The sequence below is a fragment of the Rhinolophus hipposideros genome (genome assembly GCF_964194185.1).
Source record: "Rhinolophus hipposideros genome assembly, chromosome: 9".
Taxonomy (NCBI): Eukaryota; Metazoa; Chordata; class Mammalia; order Chiroptera; family Rhinolophidae; genus Rhinolophus; species Rhinolophus hipposideros.
The window spans coordinates 91,887,452-91,910,891 of NC_138055.1; the positions used below are offsets into that span (position 1 = coordinate 91,887,452).

At 44.0% G+C, this 23,440-nt stretch overlaps 2 protein-coding genes across 15 annotated transcripts in view; one reads left to right on the forward strand and one right to left on the reverse strand.

Moving 5' to 3' along the window:
* The window catches only part of BCL2L13 (BCL2 like 13), a 104,564-nt gene extending 91,916 nt beyond the window's left edge, over positions 1-12,648 (forward strand). For 7 of the 12 annotated variants that reach the window (XM_081059417.1, XM_081059410.1, XM_081059421.1 and 4 more), the window contains one exon: positions 6,772-12,648. In XM_081059417.1, coding sequence (XP_080915543.1) covers positions 6,772-7,578 — 807 coding nt within the window. In that variant the 3' untranslated portion in view covers positions 7,579-12,648. The remainder of the gene's footprint in view (positions 1-6,771) is intronic. The other 5 variants (XM_081059420.1, XM_081059423.1, XM_081059411.1 and 2 more) reach the window with 3 other exon arrangements.
* Positions 12,649-14,007: 1,359 nt separating this feature from the next.
* Positions 14,008-23,440, reverse strand: part of BID (BH3 interacting domain death agonist) — a 37,104-nt gene continuing 27,671 nt past the window's right edge. For 2 of the 3 annotated variants that reach the window (XM_081058845.1, XM_081058846.1), the window contains exons 3-6: positions 22,348-22,561; positions 19,173-19,312; positions 17,724-17,936; positions 14,009-15,492 (exon numbers count right to left, since the gene is read on the reverse strand). In XM_081058845.1, the coding sequence (XP_080914971.1) occupies positions 15,481-15,492; positions 17,724-17,936; positions 19,173-19,312; positions 22,348-22,561 (579 nt within the window). In that variant the 3' untranslated portion in view covers positions 14,009-15,480. Of the gene's footprint in view, positions 15,493-17,723; positions 17,937-19,172; positions 19,313-22,347; positions 22,562-23,440 lie in introns of all 3 variants that reach the window. The other variant, XM_081058844.1, reaches the window with a different exon arrangement.

The window sequence follows — 23,440 nt, forward strand, 5'->3', positions numbered from 1 at the left end:
ATGCCATTAAGAAAACAGCAGTGTACAAATGGATTAAACGGTTTTCTGAGAGGACAGAACATATCACTGATAAAGAGCGGTCAGGGCAGCCAGTAACAAGCAGAATTGATGAAAACATTGCAAAAATTCGTCGAATTGTGTGTCAAAATCATTGGCTGACCAAGTAAACATCTATAGAGAAACAGTTAGGAAAATCTTAACTGAAAATCTTGGCATGAGAAAGGTGTGTGCAAAAATGGTCCGGAAGGAGCTCACTGATGAACAAAAGCAAATGGAGTTTTTAGGCAGTAAACAAATAACTGTATTGGAACACCCTCCCTACTGACCTGGTCTGGCTCCCAATGACTTCTTTCTTTATCCAAATGTAAAGGAAATTGAAAGGAAGACATTTTGATGACATTCAGGACATCAAGGGTAGTAATATGATGACAGCTCTGATAGCCATTCCAGAAAAAAAGTTCCAAAATTGCTTTGAAGGGTGTACTAGGCACTGGTGTCGGTGCATAGCTTCCCCAGGGGAGTATTTCGAAGGTGACCATAGTGATAATTCAGCAATGAGGTGTGTAGCACTTTTTCTAGGATGAGTTTGCAAACTTAATTGTCAGACCTCTGTCTATCAATAAGCACTTTAAATGTAAATGGATTAAACACTCCAATCAAAAGACAGGGTGGCTGAATGGACAAAAAAACAAGACCCAGAGATATGCTGCCTACAAGAGACTCATTTCAGATCAAAAGACACACACAGACTTTTCAGTAAAGGGATGGAAAAAGATACTTCATGCAAATGGGAATGAGACAAAAAAAGCTGGGGCAGTAATACTTATATCAGATAAAACAGACTTTAAAACATAGGATATAACAAGAGATGAAAGGCACTACATAATGATAAAGGAATCAGTCCAACAAAAGGTTATAACCATTGTTAACATTTATGCACCCAACATAGGAACACTTACATTCATAATGCAAATATTGAAGAACATAAAGGGAAAGATCAACAGTAACACAGTAATTGTAGGGGTTGTTAACACCTTGTTGACAACAGTGGATAGATCATACAGATAGAAAATCAACAAGGAACAGTAGCCTTAATTGACAAATTAAAACAGATGGATTTAATTGATATTTTTAGAGCATTTCACCCCAAAGCAGCAGAATATACTTTCTTTTCAAGTGCACATGGAACATTTTCCAAGACACATCATATGTTAGTTCACAAAACAAGTCTCCATAAATGTAAGAAGACTGAAGTCATGTCAAGCACTTTCTCTGACCACAGTGGTATGAAACTAGAAATCAGTTACTAGAAAAAATTAAAAACACACAAACACATGGAGACTAAGTAACATGCTTCTAGTCAATGAATAGGTTAATAACGATATCAAGGAAGAAATCAAAAGATACCTTGAGACTAATGAAAACAAAAACACAATGACCCAAAATCTATGGGACAGAGCCAAAGAAGTTCTAAGAGGGAAATTCATAGCAATACAAGCTTACCTCAAGAAACAAGAAAAATCTCAAATAATCTAACTGTACACCTCAAGGAACTAGAAAAAGTAGAACAAATGAAACCCAAAGTGAAACCAAAGGAAGGAAATAAAATCAGAGCAGAAATAAACTACATAGAGTCTTAAAAAAATAATAAAACATCAATGAAATCAAGAGCTGGTTCTTTGAAAAGATAAAATCAATAATCCTTTAACCAGACTCATCAAGAAAAAAGAACCAAATAAATTCAGAAATGAAACAGAATTGACAGCTGACAACACCACAGAAATAAATACAAAGAATTATAAGAAAATACCATGAATAATTATATTCCAGCAGATTAGACGATCTAGAAGAAATGGACCATTTCCTAGAAACAGTCTTCCAAGATTGAGTCAAGATGAAACAAAATCTGAATAGACTGATAACTACTAAAAAAATTTAATCATTAATCAAAATCTCCCAGCAAACAGAAGTCCTGGACTAGATGGCTTCACAGGTGAATTTTACCAAGCATTCAAAGAATTAACACCTATCATCCTCAAACTATTCCAGAAAATTAAAGAAGAGGGAAGACTCCAAGTTCATTTTATGAGGCCAGCATTATCCTTATTCCAAAACCAAAAACACCATCCCTGATGAACATAGATGCAAACATCCACAACGAAATATTAACAAACCAAATTAAGCAATACATTAAAAAGATCGTACACCATTGTCAAATGGGTTTATTTCTTGGATACAAGGTTGGTTTAATATCTGCAAATCAATTAACATAGTATACCACATAAAATGAAGGATAAAAATCATGATTGTATCAGTAGATGCAGAAAAGCATTTGACAGAATCTAGCATCCATTTATGATTTAAAAAAACTAAGCAAAGTGAGGATAGGGGGAACATACCTCAACATAATAAGGACCATGTATCACAAACAGCTAGCGTATATTGTACTCAATGGTGAAGAGCTAAAAACGTATTCCTTAAGATCAGAAACAAGACAAGGATGTCCACTTTTACAACTTTTATTCAATATAGTATTGAAAGCCCTAGCCACAGCAGACAAGAAATAAAAGGCATCCAAATTGGAAAGGAAGAAGTTAAACTGTCATTATTTGCAGATGATATGCTACTATATGGAGAGAGAATCCTACAGATTCCACCAAAAAACTACTAGAACTGATGAATGAATTCAGTAAAGTAGCAGAATACAAAATTAATATTCAGAAATCAGTTGCATCTTTATACACCAATAATGAACTACCAGAAAGACATTAAGAAAACAATCCTGTTTACAATTGAACCAAAAAAGTAAATAAAATAAAATACCTAGGAACCTTTATAAGAAAATTATGACATTTAAAAAGAAATTGAAAAAGATACAAATAAAAATGGAAGCATATACCATGCTCATGGATAGGAAGAAATAACATCGTGAAAATGTCCATACTACCCACAGCAATCTACAAATTCAATGCAATCTCTATCAAAACACCAAACTAAAAACAGAAACTGTTTAGTTTCACAGAAAAAAAATAATCCTAAAATTTATATGGAACCACAATGACTCCAAATAGCCAAAGCAATGTTGAGAAAGAAAAACAAAGTTGGAAATATCACACTACTTGATATCAAACTATATATCACAAGGCTGTCGTAAGCAAAACATCATGGTACTGGTATAAAAACAGACACACAGATCAATGACACAGAATAGAGAGCCCAGAAATAAACTCACATTTATATGGACAGTTAAGCCATGAGAAGGGAAGCAAGAATATACAAGGGGTTAAAGACGGTCTATTCAATAAATGGTGTTGGGAAAACTGGACAGATACATGCAAAAACAAACTGGACCACCTTCTTACACCATATACAGAAATAAACTCAAAATGAAGTAAAGTCTTAAACGTAAGACCTGAAACCATAAAACTCCTAGAAGAAAACACAGACAGTAAACTCTCTGACAGTGCTCTTAGTGATATTTTTGTTGATCTGTTGTCTGGACAAGGGTAAACAAAGAAAAAAATAAATGGGACTACATCAAATCAAAAAGGTGTTTTGCACAGCAAAGGAAACCATTCACAAAATGAAAAGACAGTCCACTAAATGGGAGAAGTTATTCTCCAATGATACATCTGATAAGGGGTTAATATCCAAAATTTATAAATAACTCATACAACTTAACACCAAAAACAAAAAATATCCTATTAAAAAATGGGCAGAGGACGTGAATAGGCGTTTCTCCAAAGATGGCCAATAAATGTGAAAAGATGCTCCTCATCTCTAATTATCAAAGAAATGCAAATTAAAATCACGATGGGTTATCACCTTACACTTGTCAGAATGGCTATCATCAATAAATCAAACCTCACGTATTGGTGCAGATGTGGAGAAAAGGAAAACCTCGTGCACTGTTGGTGGGATTGCAAGGTGGGGCAGCCACTATGGAAAAATAGTATGAAGGTTCCTCAAAAAATTAAAAATATAACTATCTTATAACCCAGCATTTCCACTTCTAGGTATTCATCCAAAGAAATCCAAAACACTAATTCAAAAAGACCTATGCACCCCTATGTTCCCTGCAGAGCTATTCACAATAGCCCAATATGAAAGCACTTAGGTTCCTATCAATAGTTAATTGGATAAAGAAGTGGAATATTGCTCAGCCATAAAAAAGAATGAATCTTATCATTTGTGACAACATGGATGGACCTAAGAGGGTATTATGCTAAGTGAAATAAGTTAGACAAGGACAAATACCATATGATTTCACTTATATTGAATCTAAAGAATAATAAAATGAACAAACAAAACAGAAACAGATTCATAGATACAGAGGGAGTTAGGGGCTGGGTGAAAAAGGTGAAGGGATTAAAAAGTACAGATTAGTAGTTAGAAAATGGTCATGGGGATCTGAAGTCAAACATAGGAAATATAGTCAATAATGTTGTAATAACTGTGTACGGTGCCACGTGGGTACTAGATTTATCAGGGGAATCACTTCTTATATAAATGTTAACTACTATGCTGTACACTTGAAATTAATGTAATATTGAAAGTCAGTTGTAACTGAAACTAAAATAGAAGAGATGAAAGAGGAGGGTAAAGTTTAATTCCTTTCTTTACCCAAGGAAAGATATTGTTTCAAATTGCTTTTACTTTTTATATTTTCCTGTGGAGGTGGTATTTTCGAGTAGCTCTCTTTGTCCCATCACCATACTACCAAAACAATGACAATAACAATAATGAAAAATAGCATAATTTATTGAATGCTTACTGTGTACAAGGAATAGTGCTAAGCACTGTAAATATCATATCTAATTTTTGTTAACAATCTTATTAAGTAAGTCATCCCCATTTGTGAAGAATTTGAAGTTTAAAAGGTTAAGCAAGGCATTCAAAATCACACAGCTGGTACCTGGTGGAGCTGGGTTTCAAACCAGTTCCCTTTTACTATAAATATTGCACTTTCATTACTGTATTGATTTGCCTCTCTGCTCAGATTCATTCCTGGGCTATCTCTGATGCCTGCCGGGACCTCTTAAGGAGACTGAAGCAGAGGTTGAGGTAGAATGTGGGGCAGTTAGAATGCTGTCATTATGAGCATGTGATTTATAGCTCCCTGTTTTTGTGGAGTGGTTAGACGGACTACTGATTTATATTAGACTCTTAGTGTGCACAGAAAGGTTTTGGTCTTGATTTAAGAATAAAATTAGTCTACTTAATATAAATAGCAGCCATAATCACAAAATAAAGTAGGAATTAATTTGCTTTACATATTCTGTTCAAACTCTCTGTAGTGTTTATGAGTATCATCCAGACTCTTTGTAAACCTTTCTATAGATCTGACGTTGCATGCCATCGGTGCTCTTCCTGTCTTTCTGATCATGTCGTGACCTCTGGGTTCCCCTAGCACCCTGTGCATTCACCTGTCTTAAAGCTTCCTGTGTCATGTTGAAATTAGTTATTCATATTCCAGTCTTTACATGTAGACAATTAACTTTTTAGGAACAAAAATTAGGTCTCATTCTTTCTTATAACTCTGGTGCCTAACACAGATCTGGGTCCATTCAACTTAACTGTTACACGTGAAAATGAAGATCAACAATATTGCTTTGTATTACTTTTGTGTCGCTCTTGCTAAAGAGAGAAGTAAGAGTGCCACATTTCTGGTGTTTCTCCATTCTGCCTCTCTGAAGAGGAACTCTGATTGTCATTTTTGTCGGTGCCTGCCGACGAGACGAACAGTCCCTGAAGTGGGGAGTGAGGATTGAGAAAAAAGAAGAGAGACAAAGATGGGATCGGGAGGGCAGGCAATTCTAAATAGACTGCCGCGGTTCTAAGTAGAATGCCTCAGCCCAAGTTTATTTTGGCAGCTTATATACTCTGGGCATCAAAAAGTAACAGAACTGTCTGCGATCTAATAGTTACAATGTTTGGATACACAAGGGCCTGTTTTTCGGCCAGCTCCGCACTTCCTGACCTTGTCATTGTCTGTGTTCTCAAAGTAGCAAGTTTTGCCTTGCTGGGAGCACAGACCACTCAAGGAAGTCAAAGGTTCAACATTTCACAAAACAACACCTGCTAGCACTTCAGCACGGTTTCCCACACATTTTGTAGCTCAAAGACTGGTGAGTAACCATTTCCTACTGAATAAAGTTCCTATTTCTTAGCTCTGGATCAGGTTCTTCCCCGGTCCTGCGCTGACTGAACTTTCTATTCTTCATGTGCACTAACTAACCTGGGTCACTTCCTAGTCCCCTTTTCGTGTTTCCCTGCTGTTGTTGCTACCGTGTCTTCCACATGGCTTTCACCGTGAAACCATCGCCGTTCTTCTGATGTCACTGCAGGTTCCATCAGTCATCGCCCTGCCCGTTCCAGCCTCCACCAAGGGACATCAGGTCCCCACCTGAGCTCTCAGTGGCGCTTGGACTATGGGGATGGCATTATTTCCGTACCCTAGCAAGTCATAAGTTCCTTGAGAGCAAGGTTCTTGCCTTTGTTTTCCCTGCTGTTTTGCATTAAATTGAACTGAATATAAATTAACATTTTTATTTTTTTAGCTTCAAGGAAACTGGTCAGAGGACCATCTTGTTAAAAATTATTCCTCTACATTGATCTACAAGTAAATGCATTCAATCCAGAAAGTATGTAGGTTTAAACAATATATTTATTCTTGGAACTTCAGTTTAGGAAATAATTTTTCTTCCATATTTACATTTATGTTAAGTACATTTATCATTCTTTGTATTAACTCTCCTCCTCCTCTTCTAGGGCACTGTCTTTAATCTTGAGTCCGAAGAGGAAGAATACCCTGGAATCGTTGCCGAAGATAGCAATGATATTTATATCCTGCCCAGTGATAACTCTGGACAAGTCAGTCCTCCAGAGTCTCCGACTGTGACCACTTCTTGGCAGTCAGAGAGCTTACCTGTTTCCCTGTCAGCCAGCCAGATCTGGCACACAGAAAGCCTACCGGTGTCCCTCGGTCCTGAGTCCTGGCAGCAGATTGCAATGGATCCTGAAGAAGTCAAAAGTTTAGACAGCAATGGGGCTGGAGAGAAGAGCGAGAACAACTCTTCTAATTCTGATATTGTGCATGTGGAAAGAGAAGAGGTAGCCGAGGGCGTGGAGGAGGCCGCTGTGGCAGCTGCAGCCTCGCCCGCTGGGGAGCTGCGTGCGGCGTTCCCTGCGGCCCCAGTTCCCTTGCTTCCACACACCACTGCCATGGCCTTACTGGAGATGAGGGGACCTGGCACAGAAATGATGGCAGTTGAGAAAGTCAGCCCAGCTACATCTTTGTTTGTAGAACTTGATGAAGAAGAGGTGAAAGCAGCAACGATCGAACCTATTGAATTAGAGGAGGAGGTGACCCGTGCGCTGCAACCCACGAAAACCCTGCTGAGTGAAGAGGAGCTGAACGTAAGGAAGGAGAGCCTTACGGAGAGCCCCGCCCCTGCTGGAGAAGCGAAGGCCGTCCCGCTGTCTGAGGGCAAGTCTATACTGTTGTTCGGAGGGGCTGCCGCTGTCGCCATTCTGGCAATGGCGGTTGGGGTAACATTGGCTCTGAGAAAGAAATAGATTTTTCAGAAGAGAAAGAAGACACAGGATATAAGGTTGCATTGACTGAATCTGAACCGCCAGCAGCTGATTGGACATTTGTGGAACGCTCTTGGATGGTTGGGGATTCCTGTCCAGCAGGCAGTGATTGCTCCACGTACCAGGGCTGGCGTGGGGCGTGCTCACCTTTGTCTGACAGTAAGCTCCCAGGGCCTCGGCTCAGCTGCGTCCAGGAGCCAGTGCAGGGTGACGTGGCCGTGGCCGCAGCGACGTCTTGAGAAGTCATGACTGAAGGAGCTGTCCTGTGCATCCCCGCCTCTGCCCCCTAAATACCTGCAGCACCCCGCCCAGTCGTGACAACCAGAACTGTCTCCTGACGTTGCCAAGTGTCCCCTGGGATAAGATTGGTCCTCCCTGAGAGCCACAGCTTTGGAGGGAGAGGCTTAACTTAGGAGAAGCTGGGATAGAAATTCCCAGGCAGGAAGGCTTAGCTGTGGGCTCCTCAGCTACTGTCGGGGCCCTGCCCTGGCAATTTCATCTCTCCTGATGAACATGCTGTTTGGTAGCCATTCCTTCGGCTCTTTCCTTCTCCCGTATTGGTCCTGTCGTGTGAGGTGCTCTCCCCTCGTGCCTCAGCTCTCAGGGACCGCACTGCTCGTCACCCGCAGGTCCCTCCCCAGCTCCGTGGGCGAGTGCTTGCTCTGTACTTGTCAGGCCCCTGTGCTTCGGACAGCCCCACCTTGTAAAGATGCTGCCTTTAGTCATCTTTACAAAAATAAATAGAAAATAAGAAACCTAGGGCTCCCTGCCTGCGTGCAATGGCAGATAACTGGCTAGAGAGCTTTGTCTCGATTGAAGCAGGAGGGTGGCTTAGATGCCCTGGGAGCCCTCCTGGCCGTGGGTACGGCCGCTCTCCTGAACTTACAGCGGCCACTGCCTCAACCCTGGGCAGGTGTGTTTTCCCCATAGCTGGCCTCAGTCTTCTGACTGGTCAACCTAGGCAGTCCTTACCGGATTTTCATACTTGGACTTCCAGACTGGTTGAATCATAACTCTTGTCAAATACAGAAAGTCTCCCAAATATCATTGAAATAAAAAGTATGACAAGAGAAGCTTGAATTTCTTGATTACCCTCAAGATTCTAGTTTGGCTTTCAGAGTTCAAAAACAGAGGCTTCTTCGATGAACTCTTCACAGTCCAAATGCCAGAGTGATAAACCAAAACGATCCTACTTAGTATGTGCTAGTTGAGAATCAGCATAATTGTCTTTCATCTGGCTGATTCCATCCCTAAAGCGAGGGTGGGGCTGTGTCTTTTCATGCCCGAGGATCGGTGGGTGGACACAGGTCATCTCAGATTTATCTTAGTAAATGTAACAAAGTACTTTTTAGATCCTGCAATTTGTAATAAAATTACTTTACCTATCCTGGTCACCAAAGCTTGATGTTTTAAATGTGCTTTCTTTTTTAAACTTATTTTATAAAATTAAATCTCCCTAAAGCAATACTATTTAAAAGTTGGTCAGGAAAATTTCTGAAGTGTGTTCGTGTGTCTGTTTAGCTTTATCGTGCAGTGTATCTTCATGTCTGAGTTTTAGTGTTCCGTTTAGTGATGTTTTTCCGGGTTTTGGTGCCCCTTGATTAAGAAATAGAGCTAGAGGCAAGGCAGGAACTGGAGTTAGTGTAGGAAGGAATGTTTTCCTCCTTGGGCTCTGAAGTTGGGTTGGATTACTCTCTGTTTTAATCGCTGCATTTGTGTTTGCATAGGGTAAGAGCCCACTGGTACGTTATCTTGAATTTTTCCCCCTTTTATAATAAAATATGTAACTTTCAGTGTTGACTTTTAAACTCTGGATCCTCAGACACACTGGCTGAACAAATTTAAGCACTAACAGAAACCAGGTTCGTTTCTGAGCAGCCAAAGGTAGAGCTGTGGCTTAGGTTATTTGCGTCTGTTCTCCACAAAAGAATAAGACCTGCTGCCATGTGCTGCCTTATCTTCCCATCTGTTGAACAAAGTGATTTGGCCAGTTGCCTTTTGCTGAGTAATAGATGTCGTCGTAGTTAGTTCCCAAGGAGTGAGTGACAGGATGTGTCAGAGTCCCCATTCTTTCTTCGTGTCCTGATCCTCTGCCTCTGGCAGTGGAAGGGAAATCCCTAATAAGGACAGTTTCTTACAGCGGCTCCTATTTTTTGCTTTTACGTTTAAAAGAAAATATTTCTCACTCTCCACCTTTTTTGATGGGGTTTGGTAGTTGGAGGCCATTCCTTCTTGACCCCACCCCCACCCCTGACTTACATAACATCTAAATCTAAGGTAATGAATCCAACTTGTTTATGGAACTCAAATGCAGAATTAAGAATATCACCGTTTATCCTTCCTCATTCTTTCAACTATCAAGGAAAAGGTTTTGTTGGTAAGTCTAGAATTTTTACCTGCTCTACTGAATTGTAATGATTTCTGATCACTTGGCAAAAAAAGTGAAGGTTTCTTGAGAAAAATAATACCAGAATTAAAGAATGCTAATTTATCCTCTCTGTAATAAAAGGTAATTCTGGGTCCAGAGAAACCAGTATGTACAGAGTGCCTTAGAGGGACTCATGTCCACCACTGCCCTCTAGAAAGCTCTCTAGATGGAAGAAAATCAGCTCTTGACCATCTGGTTCACACAGTCACCACCCAGCCATCCTGCTGCTTCATCTTGCCTGTGTCCCATCAATTGCAGCCACTTCCAACCATAGCTGCCATTAATTTTCTATGGGAATTAATTTCCTCAGCCTTTGTGCTAATTCCCTTTAATGTAAAAGTAATGCATCCTCCTTGCCTTTTTCGCTAAAGGCATGACATGTGGACAAATGTCATGCCCTTAGAATTTTAAAATTATTTTGAGATGTTTTATAGAAATAAGAAGTATTATAGGTAAGATTCCCCCTCTTCCTTTTCTTAGTTTCTTATGTTATTTTACATGAGGTTATCTTTCAAAAAATTGGGGGTTACACTTCACCAAGAGAGCCTGCAGGCTATCTGATCACTTTATAAAAACAGCTTCTAGCCTCCGAACCAATTCTCTCACAAACGTTATTTCATTTAAAGTCTCAGCAACACACTTGATGCCCGAAAGTTTCCTCTTCTCTGAAGGACCAAGAGGTGCAATTGGCAGTAACCCTTTATTCCCATTTGTCACTAAGGAGGTTCAGCTGTGAGAAGGGTTTGAATTTTAGGGTGCATATTTTTTCCATATTAGAATATCCTTTTCCTAAAAAACGTGCGGGTAATTATAATTTTATCAAGTATTTTGGCATTTATTATATGCCAGACATTGATCTAGTGCCCTCACCTTTTTTCACCTGCACAGTTCTAATAGCTATTCATATGCCTTTTATTCCCTTCCCACTTTACAAATTAAGGAAACCTAATCAGTTTAGTAACTTTTCTAAGGTCTTGTAGCACGAGGGAGGGGCAAGGAAACGATTTGAATTTTTCTGACTCCAAGTCTAGTGCTTTTTCCAGTTTTTACCAATTTTTGTGACCCTGCAAAGCAGTGTTGGCAGGCTCTGTGTACACAGCTGGGCAGCCTATGCTCGCCATACTGTGTGCCCTGGAAGGGAGCCTTTTCTGACTTGGGCAAAAGGTACCAAGGCTGGTCTGAGCTGAGCATGTTCTGCCAGGGACATAGCCTGAGGTTATGTCCAGCACTGGTCCGTTTCTAATCCTCCCAGATGTGATGATTAAAACACCGACAGACATGCCTTATGGAGAATTAGCAGGTGTCACTGGCATAGATCTTTCCTTAGCTTTCTTAGTTAATAATATGTTAAATATTTCTATTAAACACAATAGGCACTCGGACAGGAATCACCACCCAATGATCTGAAGGCAACACCATGCCTCTTTCCACTCTTCCCCTTTTTCCTAGTCTGTTCCCTTTTGTTCCTTCTCCCCGGCCTGTGCCATGGGTTGAGGAGGGAAGTAGGGGATACCTGTAGGGATGGCTTGGCTCCTCAACACTTAAATTGGTCCCAGTTCAATCAGGAGGATTGACTGGTGACAGCCAGAGGCACACCTTGCTCAGCGTCCAGTGAAAACCCTTGCGTTCTAGTCCACAGAACACTGCGGGATGTGGTTAACAGTAGCTTTGTATACAGAAGACTCATTTCTGGAAACTGTTTTGGTTACCTCACAGTGCTGCATGGAGAGTTGGAAACTGTGGTATTACTACATTAATACGTCCCATCTCCCCTTTTCTTTATATAAGACATTCTACCAAGTTTGTCGTCAGGGTCTTCCCATGCGAACTGTTTACATTAAAGAGCCCTAGCCAGGCAGCTGGCTCCATTGTAAGCTCAGGCTGGCACTGTTCTCAGGTATATCTGCAAGGCCTTTAATAAGTTAAAAAATAGCTGCGGGCTCATGGTGATTCTTGCCCTGTTCTCACTGCCCCTAAAGAGGAATTTTATAGCGATATTGCTCACTTCTGTGTGTTCTTTGCACGGCTAGAAGAAACTGGTTTATTAATGTACTATTTAGAACAAGTTTTACTAGTATGTTGCCTCCTTCCCCGAGGAATAAAAGTTGAAGTACAATCTTCCCTGTTAAAGAGTCTGGAAGAACTTGGTAGATGGTTTCTATAATTGTTATATTGGTAACAATCTATAATTTTTAGATTGGTCCTTGAAAGAAAAGACAGAATTTTTTTTCTTAGACCTGTATTTTTGCTATCAGTCTTCCCATTTTTCTTTCTTTAGATTAAAAGTGCCTCTTTCTACCTACTTCATTTCCTTGACTGAGTTAAACTTATTACTGGTTCTAATGCTCTCATCACCTCAGAATTACTGGATGAAATGATTTTTGATAATTTCACGTAAGCATTTCACTTAAACCACATGTATTTCCTTTTTTCTGTATGAAATGCCATTTGCTCTCCTCACTACAGCTCTGATTTGCTCCATTTATTATTATGGGTTATTCTGGCCCCTCTTTTTCCCTCCTGTTTCCTGCATTCGGCCAATCTACTCTCCATCAGGGGAAAGGGACCAAACCCAGATCTATGAAATGTGCTTTGGAGGTTGTAATAAAATGCGATTTCAAGGTAACAATGGACTCATCTTTCTATTCACATACTCTTGACTGATGTCTGAGACTCAGAGGAACCATTTCAGATAGTCTTTATAAGTATATGCCTAGTCTTTGTAAATACACGCTTAGCCTTTGTAAGTACACACTTATTTTGGTTTGACTTCAGGTTCCGAAAACATAACATCCAAAGGGCACTCCATATTTAAGTTCCCAGTCAGCACAGCTAATGGAATTGTTGGAAAAGAAGAGCTATGACCCTTTAAGGCAGTCATGAGCGTCTCAGCAGTTACTGCTGGGTCCTAAGAGGTGAGGTCAAGAGTGACTTGACCAGAATACACCAGCTATTCCATTTAGATATGCCAAGCGGTTTTTGTGTGTGGGGGGGGGGCGGGGGGGGGGTTGGTTTGTGAAGTCAAGTTTTTTTGTTTTTTTAATTGGGGAACTGTTTTTCCAGGGCCCAGCAGCTCCAGGTCATTATCCCTCAGTCTAGTTGTGGAGGGCACAGCTCAGCTCCAAGTCCAATCGCCAGTTTCAATCTTTAGTTGCAGGGGGAGCAGCCCACCAACCCATGGAGGGAATTGAACTGGCAACCTTGTTATTGAGAGCTGGCGCTCTAACCAACTGAGCCATCCGGCCACCTCTCTGGAAGCTCAGCGGCAGCTCGTTGTCTTCAATCTAGTTATAGAGGGCACAGCCCATGTGGGAATTGACCAGCCACCCTGTTGTTCAGAGCTCGCGCTCTAACCAACTGAGCCTTCTGGCCACCCCGCCCAGCGTCTTTTGGAAAAGAAAGGTTTTTATCTTTAACCAAGGACTTTCCATCACTTAATTCAAATATGAAAAAAAAACCAGAATGAAAGTCTTGTGAAACAAAGTCACTTCTCAATTATACCCCCAAGGGTTATGTTACTAGTGTAAGCCCACCAATCCCAGGCTATCTCTTGAGTAACCACCGGATGATATGTACTCAAGATCAGAACACTCTGATACAGTGGAATCTTTTTATAATGCTGGGTTGTGACAATCCTGCTTTATGACCAAGAAAGTATATCTGACTTGGTCTGGAAAAAGTTACACCAAAACGTGTATAAACTGCATTAAAATAGTGGCCTAATGTGTTCATTTAAGCAACAGTGGAAAGATGTGAAAGACTAAGAGTTATTAGATAGTCTGGGATCATTTGCTGTTTTAGAGTTCTTCTCCGTTAGTTGAGAGTCGACTACTTGTATTTAAACTGCTCCTGGAAGAAAATCTTTCTCCTAGTGAGAATCTAATTGTGCTCACTGATTCATGTACGAGCAAGTGTGTGGATATGTGTGACTCAGCTTGTTTCCACTGTGGTACAAATCCTTTAAAGTCCACTCCAAAACAGTTAACAGCATTACTGGAAAATTTATTTCCAAACGAAGGCCTTTACGCTGCATGGCAACTTCTACCTGCTTTTAATATTTACAACACATTGCAGCTACCAGATTGAGAGTTAGCCCGAGAGTGGCATCCATTTAATGATGAACGATGTAGTCATTTTTCTTTCCTGATAAATTGAAATGTTGAAGGCACAGAGAAGTGTTTTTGGTAGCAAGGAAATATTTATTAGTACTTTATTACTCTGTTCGTATGCTTCTCCAGTGTCAGGTTAACAGTAACACGTTACTGCAGAGTACAGGTAATGCAGACCCAGCACCCCAGGGAACAGACGCAGGCACCATTTCTAAATGTGAGCGCTCCCTGGTTTATTTGGGCACTATCTAAGGGATTTGAGTTTGTTAGTCCTTGGATTCTGACTGTGTCTCTAGGAGAGGCAGACACCTAACTGCTGAATTTTTAAGTTTGTTTTTCATCTGTTATGCTCACAAACCCCCGTTCTCTCCTGATGCAGCCTCTTGGGTACAGGCAGCAAATGAAAACAGAAGATTACTAATTAGGTGCCCCACAGGATGTACACAGTAGCTTCTGGTATCCACCAGCTTCAAGTCTTTACCAAAGTCCTGACTTCTTGGAAAGAGAACAAACGCCTTTAGTGACCTGAGTTTGGAAACAGGTGATAGGCCCTTGAGTCTCCACACCTCTGAACTGCCAGTGCTTTTCCCTGACTTTTTTTTTTTAAGTTTATTGGGGTGACAGTTGTTAGTAAAGTTACATAGATTTCAGGTGTACAATTCTGTATCACATCGTCTATAAATCCCACTGTGTGTTCACCACCCAGAGTCACTTCTCCTTCCATCACCATAGATTTGACTTGTCCCTGACTCTTAATGAAAGGAAAGCAGGGTGAAAAAAAGCCAAACACGTCCTGAGGCCTGATATTCCCACTGTTTGAGGACAGAACTTTAGTCTAAAACCTCCTGTGCCATCTGGTTTTTAAACAGGAAGGCTGTTCCTTCCTTAGTATTAAGTGTAAAGTTACGTCCTGTGAGGAATTTTCATGTGTAAGGAGTCTGCATTCCTTGCTCTCCATACATGACACTGTCTGCTGACAGGCTGTGGTGGCACTTCAAAAAGCAGTGAAGTTTTTTCTTCTGCCTTACAATCTGCTTTGAAATTTAACTTTCAAGTGGGGACCTATCCATGGGAAATAGGATAAAGGCATAGTGTGTAATGGACTTAGGAGGAGGTGTGAAGCGCGTTCAGATAGTGCAAGCGGACATTTTCATTCAAGTAGATCAATGTAGAGATTTCTAAATGGGTCATCAGCTTCAACCATGACCTTTAAAATAGTGAGGAATAAATAGCTGTCTTCTCTAAGCACTTTGTAAAAGGGCCGCGGTTCCATCTCCCCTGGGGCAGGTACAGTACTGTCACTACATCAAGTTTTAGCCAGACGTGATTGTGTAGTCACACATCCAGTCAGTCCATCTCCTAGAGCAAGAGGGAAACACAAGCAGTTAGCCAGTCTAACTGTTCTCACCATAGACATATTTAGTCACATTCCTGACTTCTTGTTTTAAATTCTTTTTGTGGTTACCCATTTGCTGCTGTTCCTCCCTCTTCCCTAACTTATACGAGATGACCAGGTTTTCTTTTTCTTTTCCTCTAACAGCAGGGACACTTTTTCTGCTTCAGACCAGATACTATTTTAGGGTCTGCAGGCCATATGGTCTCTGTCACAACACCTCGATTCTGAAGTTACATAGTGTGGAAGAGGCCTGAGACAATCTACGAATGAATGAACATGGCTGTGTTTCAGTAGGGTTTTGTTTGCAAAAAGGAATGGCAGGCCTGACCCGGCCTCTGGCCACAATTTACTAACCTGTGTAAATGACTGGGAGTTGCACAGCCTTCCTTTGTAACAAGCATACCTTGCCCTTGTTAGAATACATATTCAACTTCTACGACAGATAATCTAAGTATGACTTAAACATGTCAGTTTATTTCTCTAACTATAGGTGAGCAGTCAACACCAATCTTAGGACCCGGGAGCGTCTCCTCCTGGTCCCTTACCTGTACCCACATCCTCACCCATGGTTCAGCCCACAGACCCGGGAGAGGAGGGCGTCATACTCCTTTCTCTTTAAGGACACAGGGCAGACGATGGGTATGTCATGTCTGTCTGCGTCCCCTCACCAGTAGTGAGTCACAGGTCACACCTGGCTTATAAGGGAGCCTGAGATTCATACCAACTACAAATCCTATGACTACAGAAGACGGGGAGGACAGATATTTGGTGGTCTCCAGCAGTCTCGGCTACAACTAAAACTGGGATGTTCTGATTTGCTTCAAGGATGAATTAGAATGTATAACCCCTCCTCCAATCAAAACAAACCTTTAATCTATATTTATTTAGCACACTGAAAATCCAGTTATGTTTTTACTACTGTCCTCTCTCTGGACCTGCGTTCTTCAAACTCCCATGTGAGTTTCTGGTGCTCCACGGCCCTAATAGATGTAAGTGCTTTATTGATGACCATTTTCTAAGGTCTATGGTCTGAATTAGCCAGTCTGATTTACAAACAGAATTCAGTCCTTAAGAACTCTAGTGCCATAATCAATGGATGTGAAGCTGGGTTTATGCAAAAACACATTCTCTGGAGCCGTCATCCTTATTTCTCTGCATCCTACTTTCTGCTCCATGAAAACAACTGCAAAAACAGCTTTCAAGGTGCTGACATGGGGACATTCTCAGCTACTGGATCACCTGTGCCAAGACGCATCCGTAGTGGGTCCAAGTGTTTGAGCCCCTCAGGTTTGCTAAGCTGTTAATCAGGCTGCTGCTGACACCTTAGATACTGCCCCCTTAGATGGTTGCTGGCTGTCCAGGAACTTTCCCAGGCTTATCTCCAACAATAGGCTTGGTTTAACACCTGATTTGAGATGTATGTTCATTCTCCTGTTGTAAAATGCCTGTATGACTGAAGACCACGACAGATGGAGAATGCTTTTAAGGCTTATCAGTAAGTAATAAGAGGAGAAGGTCAGATGCCCGAGTAATGCTTCTGACACGTAAAATCCAAAATATTCACTAATAGTTTCAAATTTACAGAATATACCGACACTGAAACCTCAGGTCTATGAAGCTGAAGCTGCCTGCCCTCCTTGGCAGCATCTTGAAGAACTGACTTCTCATATCCTGGTTATGGGACAGACGTTTTCTGAGGCAGGTTTTAGATAGTTCTCTCCCCGCTTACTTCCCCTTTTGGTCTCTCTCCCCATCATCCTTGGTAAGCATGTTTTCAAAGAATTTAATTATACTTGTTTTTGTGAAAGTGAAGTTGAGAGCAGACTGGAGAAGCTCAGCTAGGTCCCTCAGCCACTTGTTTTCATGTTCTACCTACGCGTCTGGACCACTATCATGATTCTGTCGATAGTACGAAGAAGGCCTTTACCCGAAGATAGCAGCACATCTTAAAAATAAAGCTGATAAAGCTCCAAAGGACATCATATGTTCACTACCACCTCCTACCACTTGCTCATGAAAGCTAAAGCAAGCCTTGTGCCTTCCTGTGGTTGGGGTGTCAGAAGCAGAGGGAAGGGAAGGGGCCCCGTGGTAGAGGGCTCTGCTGGCTTCCCAGACCTCGGAGGCAGTGTGTGAGGAGGGGGCAGAGACCCAGAGGGCTCAGGGAAACAGCAAGGAGCTGAAGGCTGGTTCTTACATTTCGGAACAAGTTCCTCACGTAGGTGAGCAGGTTCTGGTTAATAAAATTCACTGTTGTGCGAAAGACGCCCTGGAGCAAGGACGGCATGTGATCGGCCACCTTTTTGGCCAACAGCAGGGTCAACATCAGCTTGGCCTTCTCCGTCTCCATGTCTTTAGGGAATGTCTGCATGAGCTGGTCCAGCGCAGCAGCGAGGCACCTTCTTCTGTCCTGTGCAGGCAGAGGTGGAGACAGGAGGTTCACAGGGGACCCAGTCCTCTAATGTCCTTCCCTGTCAAAGGAAGAACAGCCCTCCACGGGAAGCAGGAAGCACACTCTCCTCTCAGAGGGAAGTGTTTATTAAATAGCTAAGGTGTGTGGAGGAGAGAAGGCGAAGCGGTTTCATTGTGAGGTGATGGGAGGGAGGACTGAGTTGACTCCCTCGCGTGGGAGACGCACCAACCAAACACATGGTCCCGAGCCCCGTGTGTGCACATCCTACACTGAGGGAACTGAAGAAGCCAAGTTACTTCCTGCCTCTGAGGCAGTTTACCTGAGAATTAGCTAAGGAATCTCAGGCCGGGTTACTAGTGCAGACCTAGCTGGGGTGAAGGGGGCGACATTCCCACCTCCAGGCACAGGCCTTAGACTCGAAAGGAATTTAGGCTCATGATTCTCATGCAAAATAAGTCAACATGTGGGAGCGCCCAAGGCAGAGGTGCTCTGTACTCCAGGAGGGCTGCCGCAAAACAGCAGATGGGGAGAGACCACTAGACAGGGGACAACCTTCCTGGGGGCAGGAGGCTTGATCTGGCTAAACCCTGGAGGATGAATAAACTTCTAGGTAGCGAGGGGCACGTGCATTTTTAGCTGGTGGTTAAAAGAATGGAACCTTTTCTTGAACTCGGGTAGGCATACATTTGAGGACCTTGGGGTATTTTTCTCTCCCACTAAGTTTCCTCAGGACACATAGTGCCTGAGACGTATCTTTGAATCCCCCGCAGGGCTCTGCAAATGGCAGCAGCACTGTACACATCGGTACATGGTTTCTTAACATGAAGTCAAGAGCAGTAGGCTAAAGTGTCACTTTTCTTGTCACACCTGGGCGACTTAAAAGTTCTCTACCGGTGTTTTTATTCAGCTCCCTAAAACTGAAGCAAGTTATTTCTGGAAGAGTCATATACATTTTGTTCATTTTTTTGGAGGCTTTTATCCCCAAACTCTTGCTTCTGAATTAAAGTTCAGGTTTCTTAAGTGTCAAGTAACGTAATTCTTCTGAGAGACAATTAACTATGCTATAATTTTCTAATTCCAATTCTTCTGTGGATAGTGACGAATTGAGTCACCTCACTGGACGTTGGTCTGACAGGAGACAGAGGACAGACTTCCTTGGTTCAAATGACAATAGAGAAAGCCCCCACACTTCCCAGCTAACCTAGAAAAGACATTAGGAGTTTTCTCACTTACTTCCTCTGACAGGTTCCCGTTCATGAATTCCGCTGCCAGGCGGTTCACCAGTGTTGGGGGAATTCTGCACTCCATCGTGTCCCCTATCTGGGCGAGCTGCCTGGCGATGTTCTGAATGATTTCCTCTTGACTCTCAGAATCTGACAGAGGCAGGGGCAGTGGACAAAACAGATCAGACAATGGCCTGCTCACCCCAGCCCAACCTGGAAAGGAAGTGATTCTCTTTGGAGCAAGGCCAACCCGCCCCCTCCCCCCGGCACACCAAGGACCCAGCGAGCTTCTGCGGCTCCCTCTGCTGGGGCCACAGTGCGAAGATCGCAGACCTGACACTCGGGAGCAGGCGCAGAGTGCTGGGGCCAGGCAAGGGCCCGAGTGAGCAAACACTAGCTGGAGAAGCAGGCTTCTCCCTAAATAAAGACCAACTTCTACCCGCGCAGGGGCAGTATGCTGGGGCGGCCAGGCCTACGGCAGCCTGCTGGCTGCCAGCTCTGTACCCCATCCCGAACAGCTGTCAGCCCAAGCAGGTAACACAGAGGCTGTGCAGTCAGGCAGGCCAGAGCCCCACCTCTGCCACTCCCGGGCCACAAGCCAGGGTGGCTGTGGAGGTAAGTGCTTTCCCCAGTCCCATCTCCCTCAGCAAAAGCCGCTCTCCACTCTGACCTAGACAGCTGGGCACAGTCTGACCAGCCTCTCTGGCAGCAGGTCTTTCCACTGTCCCTTAATTCCTCTTCTCCAGCTCCACTGGCCTCTCCAGAGTGCAGGCAGTCTCCTTCTCTAACTGCTTGTAGGCGTCCTCCAATGCCACGCGAAGACTGACACCCCACTCTTACCGCCACATGTCCCCCACTTGCCTTCCTTAGTACTCACTACTATATCGTGTATTTTACTTATGTCTGCTGTCTGACTCCCTTACCAGAACGTAAGCTTCATAGGGGCTCTGATTTTTAAATGTTTTACTGCCAAATACACAGTGCCAAAAACAATGCAAGGCACACAGTAGGTGCTCAATGAATGATTGCATGAATGAATGAATGACCAAATGAATGAACCCTGTACCTAGCTCCTAGTAAGTATTTAATAAATGCCATCGATTGTTATTTCTCCCATTAAATCTATTTTTTTCTGTGCTCGCAATTCCCCTCTGGCTTCTTACTTCCCCAGGACAGAAACCTCACCCTCACCCCGTCTTTGCTGCCGCCACTGCGCCCTCCGCCACCAGCCGGTAGGTCTACGTCAGCACAGACGCAGCCGTCTCTCCGCCCCAGGCCCTCCGCCACCGCTGGCATGGCCTCTCCTCGCTCCGCATCTGGGTAAAGAGTGTCTCCTCTCCTCACCCCACTCACGGCCTCCAGGCCCCTCCACAATACACTTAGGCGCAGAGTCAAAAGACAGGAAGCGGGGTGAGTGTGCCCGCAGGACCTCGGGGTGACTGCCTCCTCATTCTCTGTGCCATGGTGTTGACCGCGACACACGCAGTATTGAGATGATACCACTTCCGACTCAGAATCCTCCACGTGCTCACCTCTGCTTAAGTGACAAGTCACCACCTAGCCTCAAATCATCTTGGATGTCCACTATCCTTTCACGTATACAGCCAAACTCAGGACCTCCCACAGGCCCTGGTCTTTGCATCTCCACAGCTGAGCTAAGCTGCCAGTCCCCTTGCCAATCTCCGAACTGAACTGGACCCACCTTCAGGGCCGGCTCAGTTCCGTCGTGGCCACCAAGTTTCTCCTGGCTGTCCACAGAGAACAGTACCCGCCTTCTCCTTAGCTCCCACGGCAGACTCTCTGCTCATTAACTTCCTATGCTTTTCTACGTGTTTCAGCAACTGATTCATCTGCGTCCAGCTGAGTGAACGAATTCACCGATGAGATTGGTGGCCAGAGCCTCTATTTGGCCCTTTGCTTCCAAATCTTGTCAGGTGTTTAGTCTACATGCCAGTTTTCTACCAGAGGATGAGGTTAAGTGCAGAGCCCCACAACCACTTCTGCAAATGCCAAGTCCAGCCAGGTTCTGCGGTTTAAGGGAAGGGATGGTGCAGATGAGCAAAGGACAGGCCGGGGACAGCCTCCGGCTGTCGGCACTCCTGCAGCAGCTGCTGACAGCAAAGCCGTTCCTGCCCCCCAAACCTTCCCAACCTTCCCCAAAGGGGCCTGGCTCCTCTTGCAGCTTAGGGCCGGCCAGAAGACACACTCGCTGGATTCTAAGGCACATAGTGTCTTTGGCATACCCAGGCTAGCTAGCGGGGAATCCTGCCCTACCCCCACCCATGGAGCCAGAGATTCTAAGACTGGATGGGCTGTTGGTCTTCCCCACGGCCAGGGCAACCTCCTATGCCAGGAGATTTCAGGGCGGCAGGATGTCAGTCCTGCTCCTAGGTAGGGAGGCCCGGGTGCGGTCCTCAAGCTCGCCTTAGTGATCTCAGCAGGAAGCGCTTACATCAGAGCCCCCACCTCGAACATGGTGGTGCAGCAGCTGGAGCGGGCCCAGGCCCACTCTGAACAGTTCCTCATGGAACCCCAGTGTGCACATGACTGAGAACCACTGTCCAGGCCCTAACCTGGGAATGGCTGAACCTCACATGCTCGAGCCTGGCTCCCTCAGACATCAGGCCTGAGAGCCTCCATCTGTGGAGGCAACACCAGTGGCTCAGAGGAGTGAAAGCTAAGGCTGGAGGACAGCACAGGGATGAGGGTGAGGAAGGGCAGTCTGCAGACTGAGGTCCCGACGCACCAGCGGTGGGATGACAAAGGGGCCCAGCTCAAGGAACGAGGCCGGGCCGAGTCCCGGCTAGGCCATGCCCAGTGGCTGTTCGATGTGGGGCTCGTCATTTACCCTTCTCTGGGCCTCAATTTCCTCATCTGGAAATGTGGTTTAGAATACTTCCATGCCCTAGCTGTCTTGTGGATAATCACAAGCATAATATATGTAAGAATAAAAGTGTAAAGTACATACAAAGAATCGTTTTAAAGTAACTCAGTGGGTTTCAACCACCTGGAAACTCAGCTAGGCCTGGTGTGCCGGCGTAACCAAGAACAGGCCACGCAACCACGTGACACAAACGTATATGGTGGCCTGGCACCACGCAGGTGGAGACTGAGACTCTAGCACTTAGGTTCCCTAGAACGTCACTGGTGACAGCAAGTCAGGGCTGGCGGGGCCATGTGCCTACCTGTCCTCAGGCCTTGCCGGATCACGTGGCTGTACCGGTTGCCATCTGTCTGCAGTTCATCATCGTGGCCTTCCGGCAGGAAAGCTGGCACAGGCAGCTCATGGCCCAGCACCTTCAGCTCTTTGTGGAAATTACAGTTGGAGCAGTTTTGGAGGAAGCCAAAAACCAGCAGGTCTGTGATGCGCTCATCCTGGAGGCCTGAACCATTGCTGACCTAGAGGGAAGAGGGGGTCAGGGAAACCTGAGGGAAGGGGGTGGGGAGACCTGAGGGAAGGGGGTGGGGAGACCTGAGGGAAGTGGGGAGACCTGAGGGAAGTGGTAGTAGCAGCTGAGGCCAGCCTTCGTCTATGTCTGCAGGGACAGGGCAACGTTTCTGGAGTGCTGACCACACTTGGGCCAGTGTTCTTGGCAAACCAAGGTGAGTTCTTGTAGCATCAGCAGCCAGGTGTGCTCAAACAATCAAAGACCCCGGATGAAAAAGGGACTAATGTGGAAGGCCAGGGACACTGACATCTGCCCAGATAAATGCAAAGCAGACACACTCGGCGGTAGGAGGTCTGGAGGAGAACATGAGGTGCAGGCAAGATTTATTTCCGTTTCCTGAGTCCTTAAGATTTTTCATTAGAAAGATCTGAACAGTTTTAGAGGTCAGTTTTTAGGGGCAAATTGTTTTAAATAAGCAAAACGCATCAAACAAGGTACTTATATCTTGTCATTCAGCCTTTACTTCTCCAAAATTATTCCTACAGAAAGGAAAAATGTTATACAAAAGCTCTACTGTCAAATTATTACAAAAGCCAAGTGGCATAAGGCAGCTTAGAAACTCAGGGATATGCTTCATTTCTGCCTCATGGAGAGGTCCTGGTTAGCAGAAAAAAGGAGGGCCAGGGCAGTGATGTGGAGTGAACTGTATTTTCCAAAAAGAAATGTTCAAGGGCTAACCCTTACTACCTCTGAATGTGACCTTGTTTGGAAATAGAGTCATTGCCAATGCAATAAAGTTAAGAGCAGGCCATACGGGGTTAGGGCAGGCCCTAAACAGGGGACAATGCCATGTCAAGACACTGAAGCATGAGTGATGTGTCTACAAGCC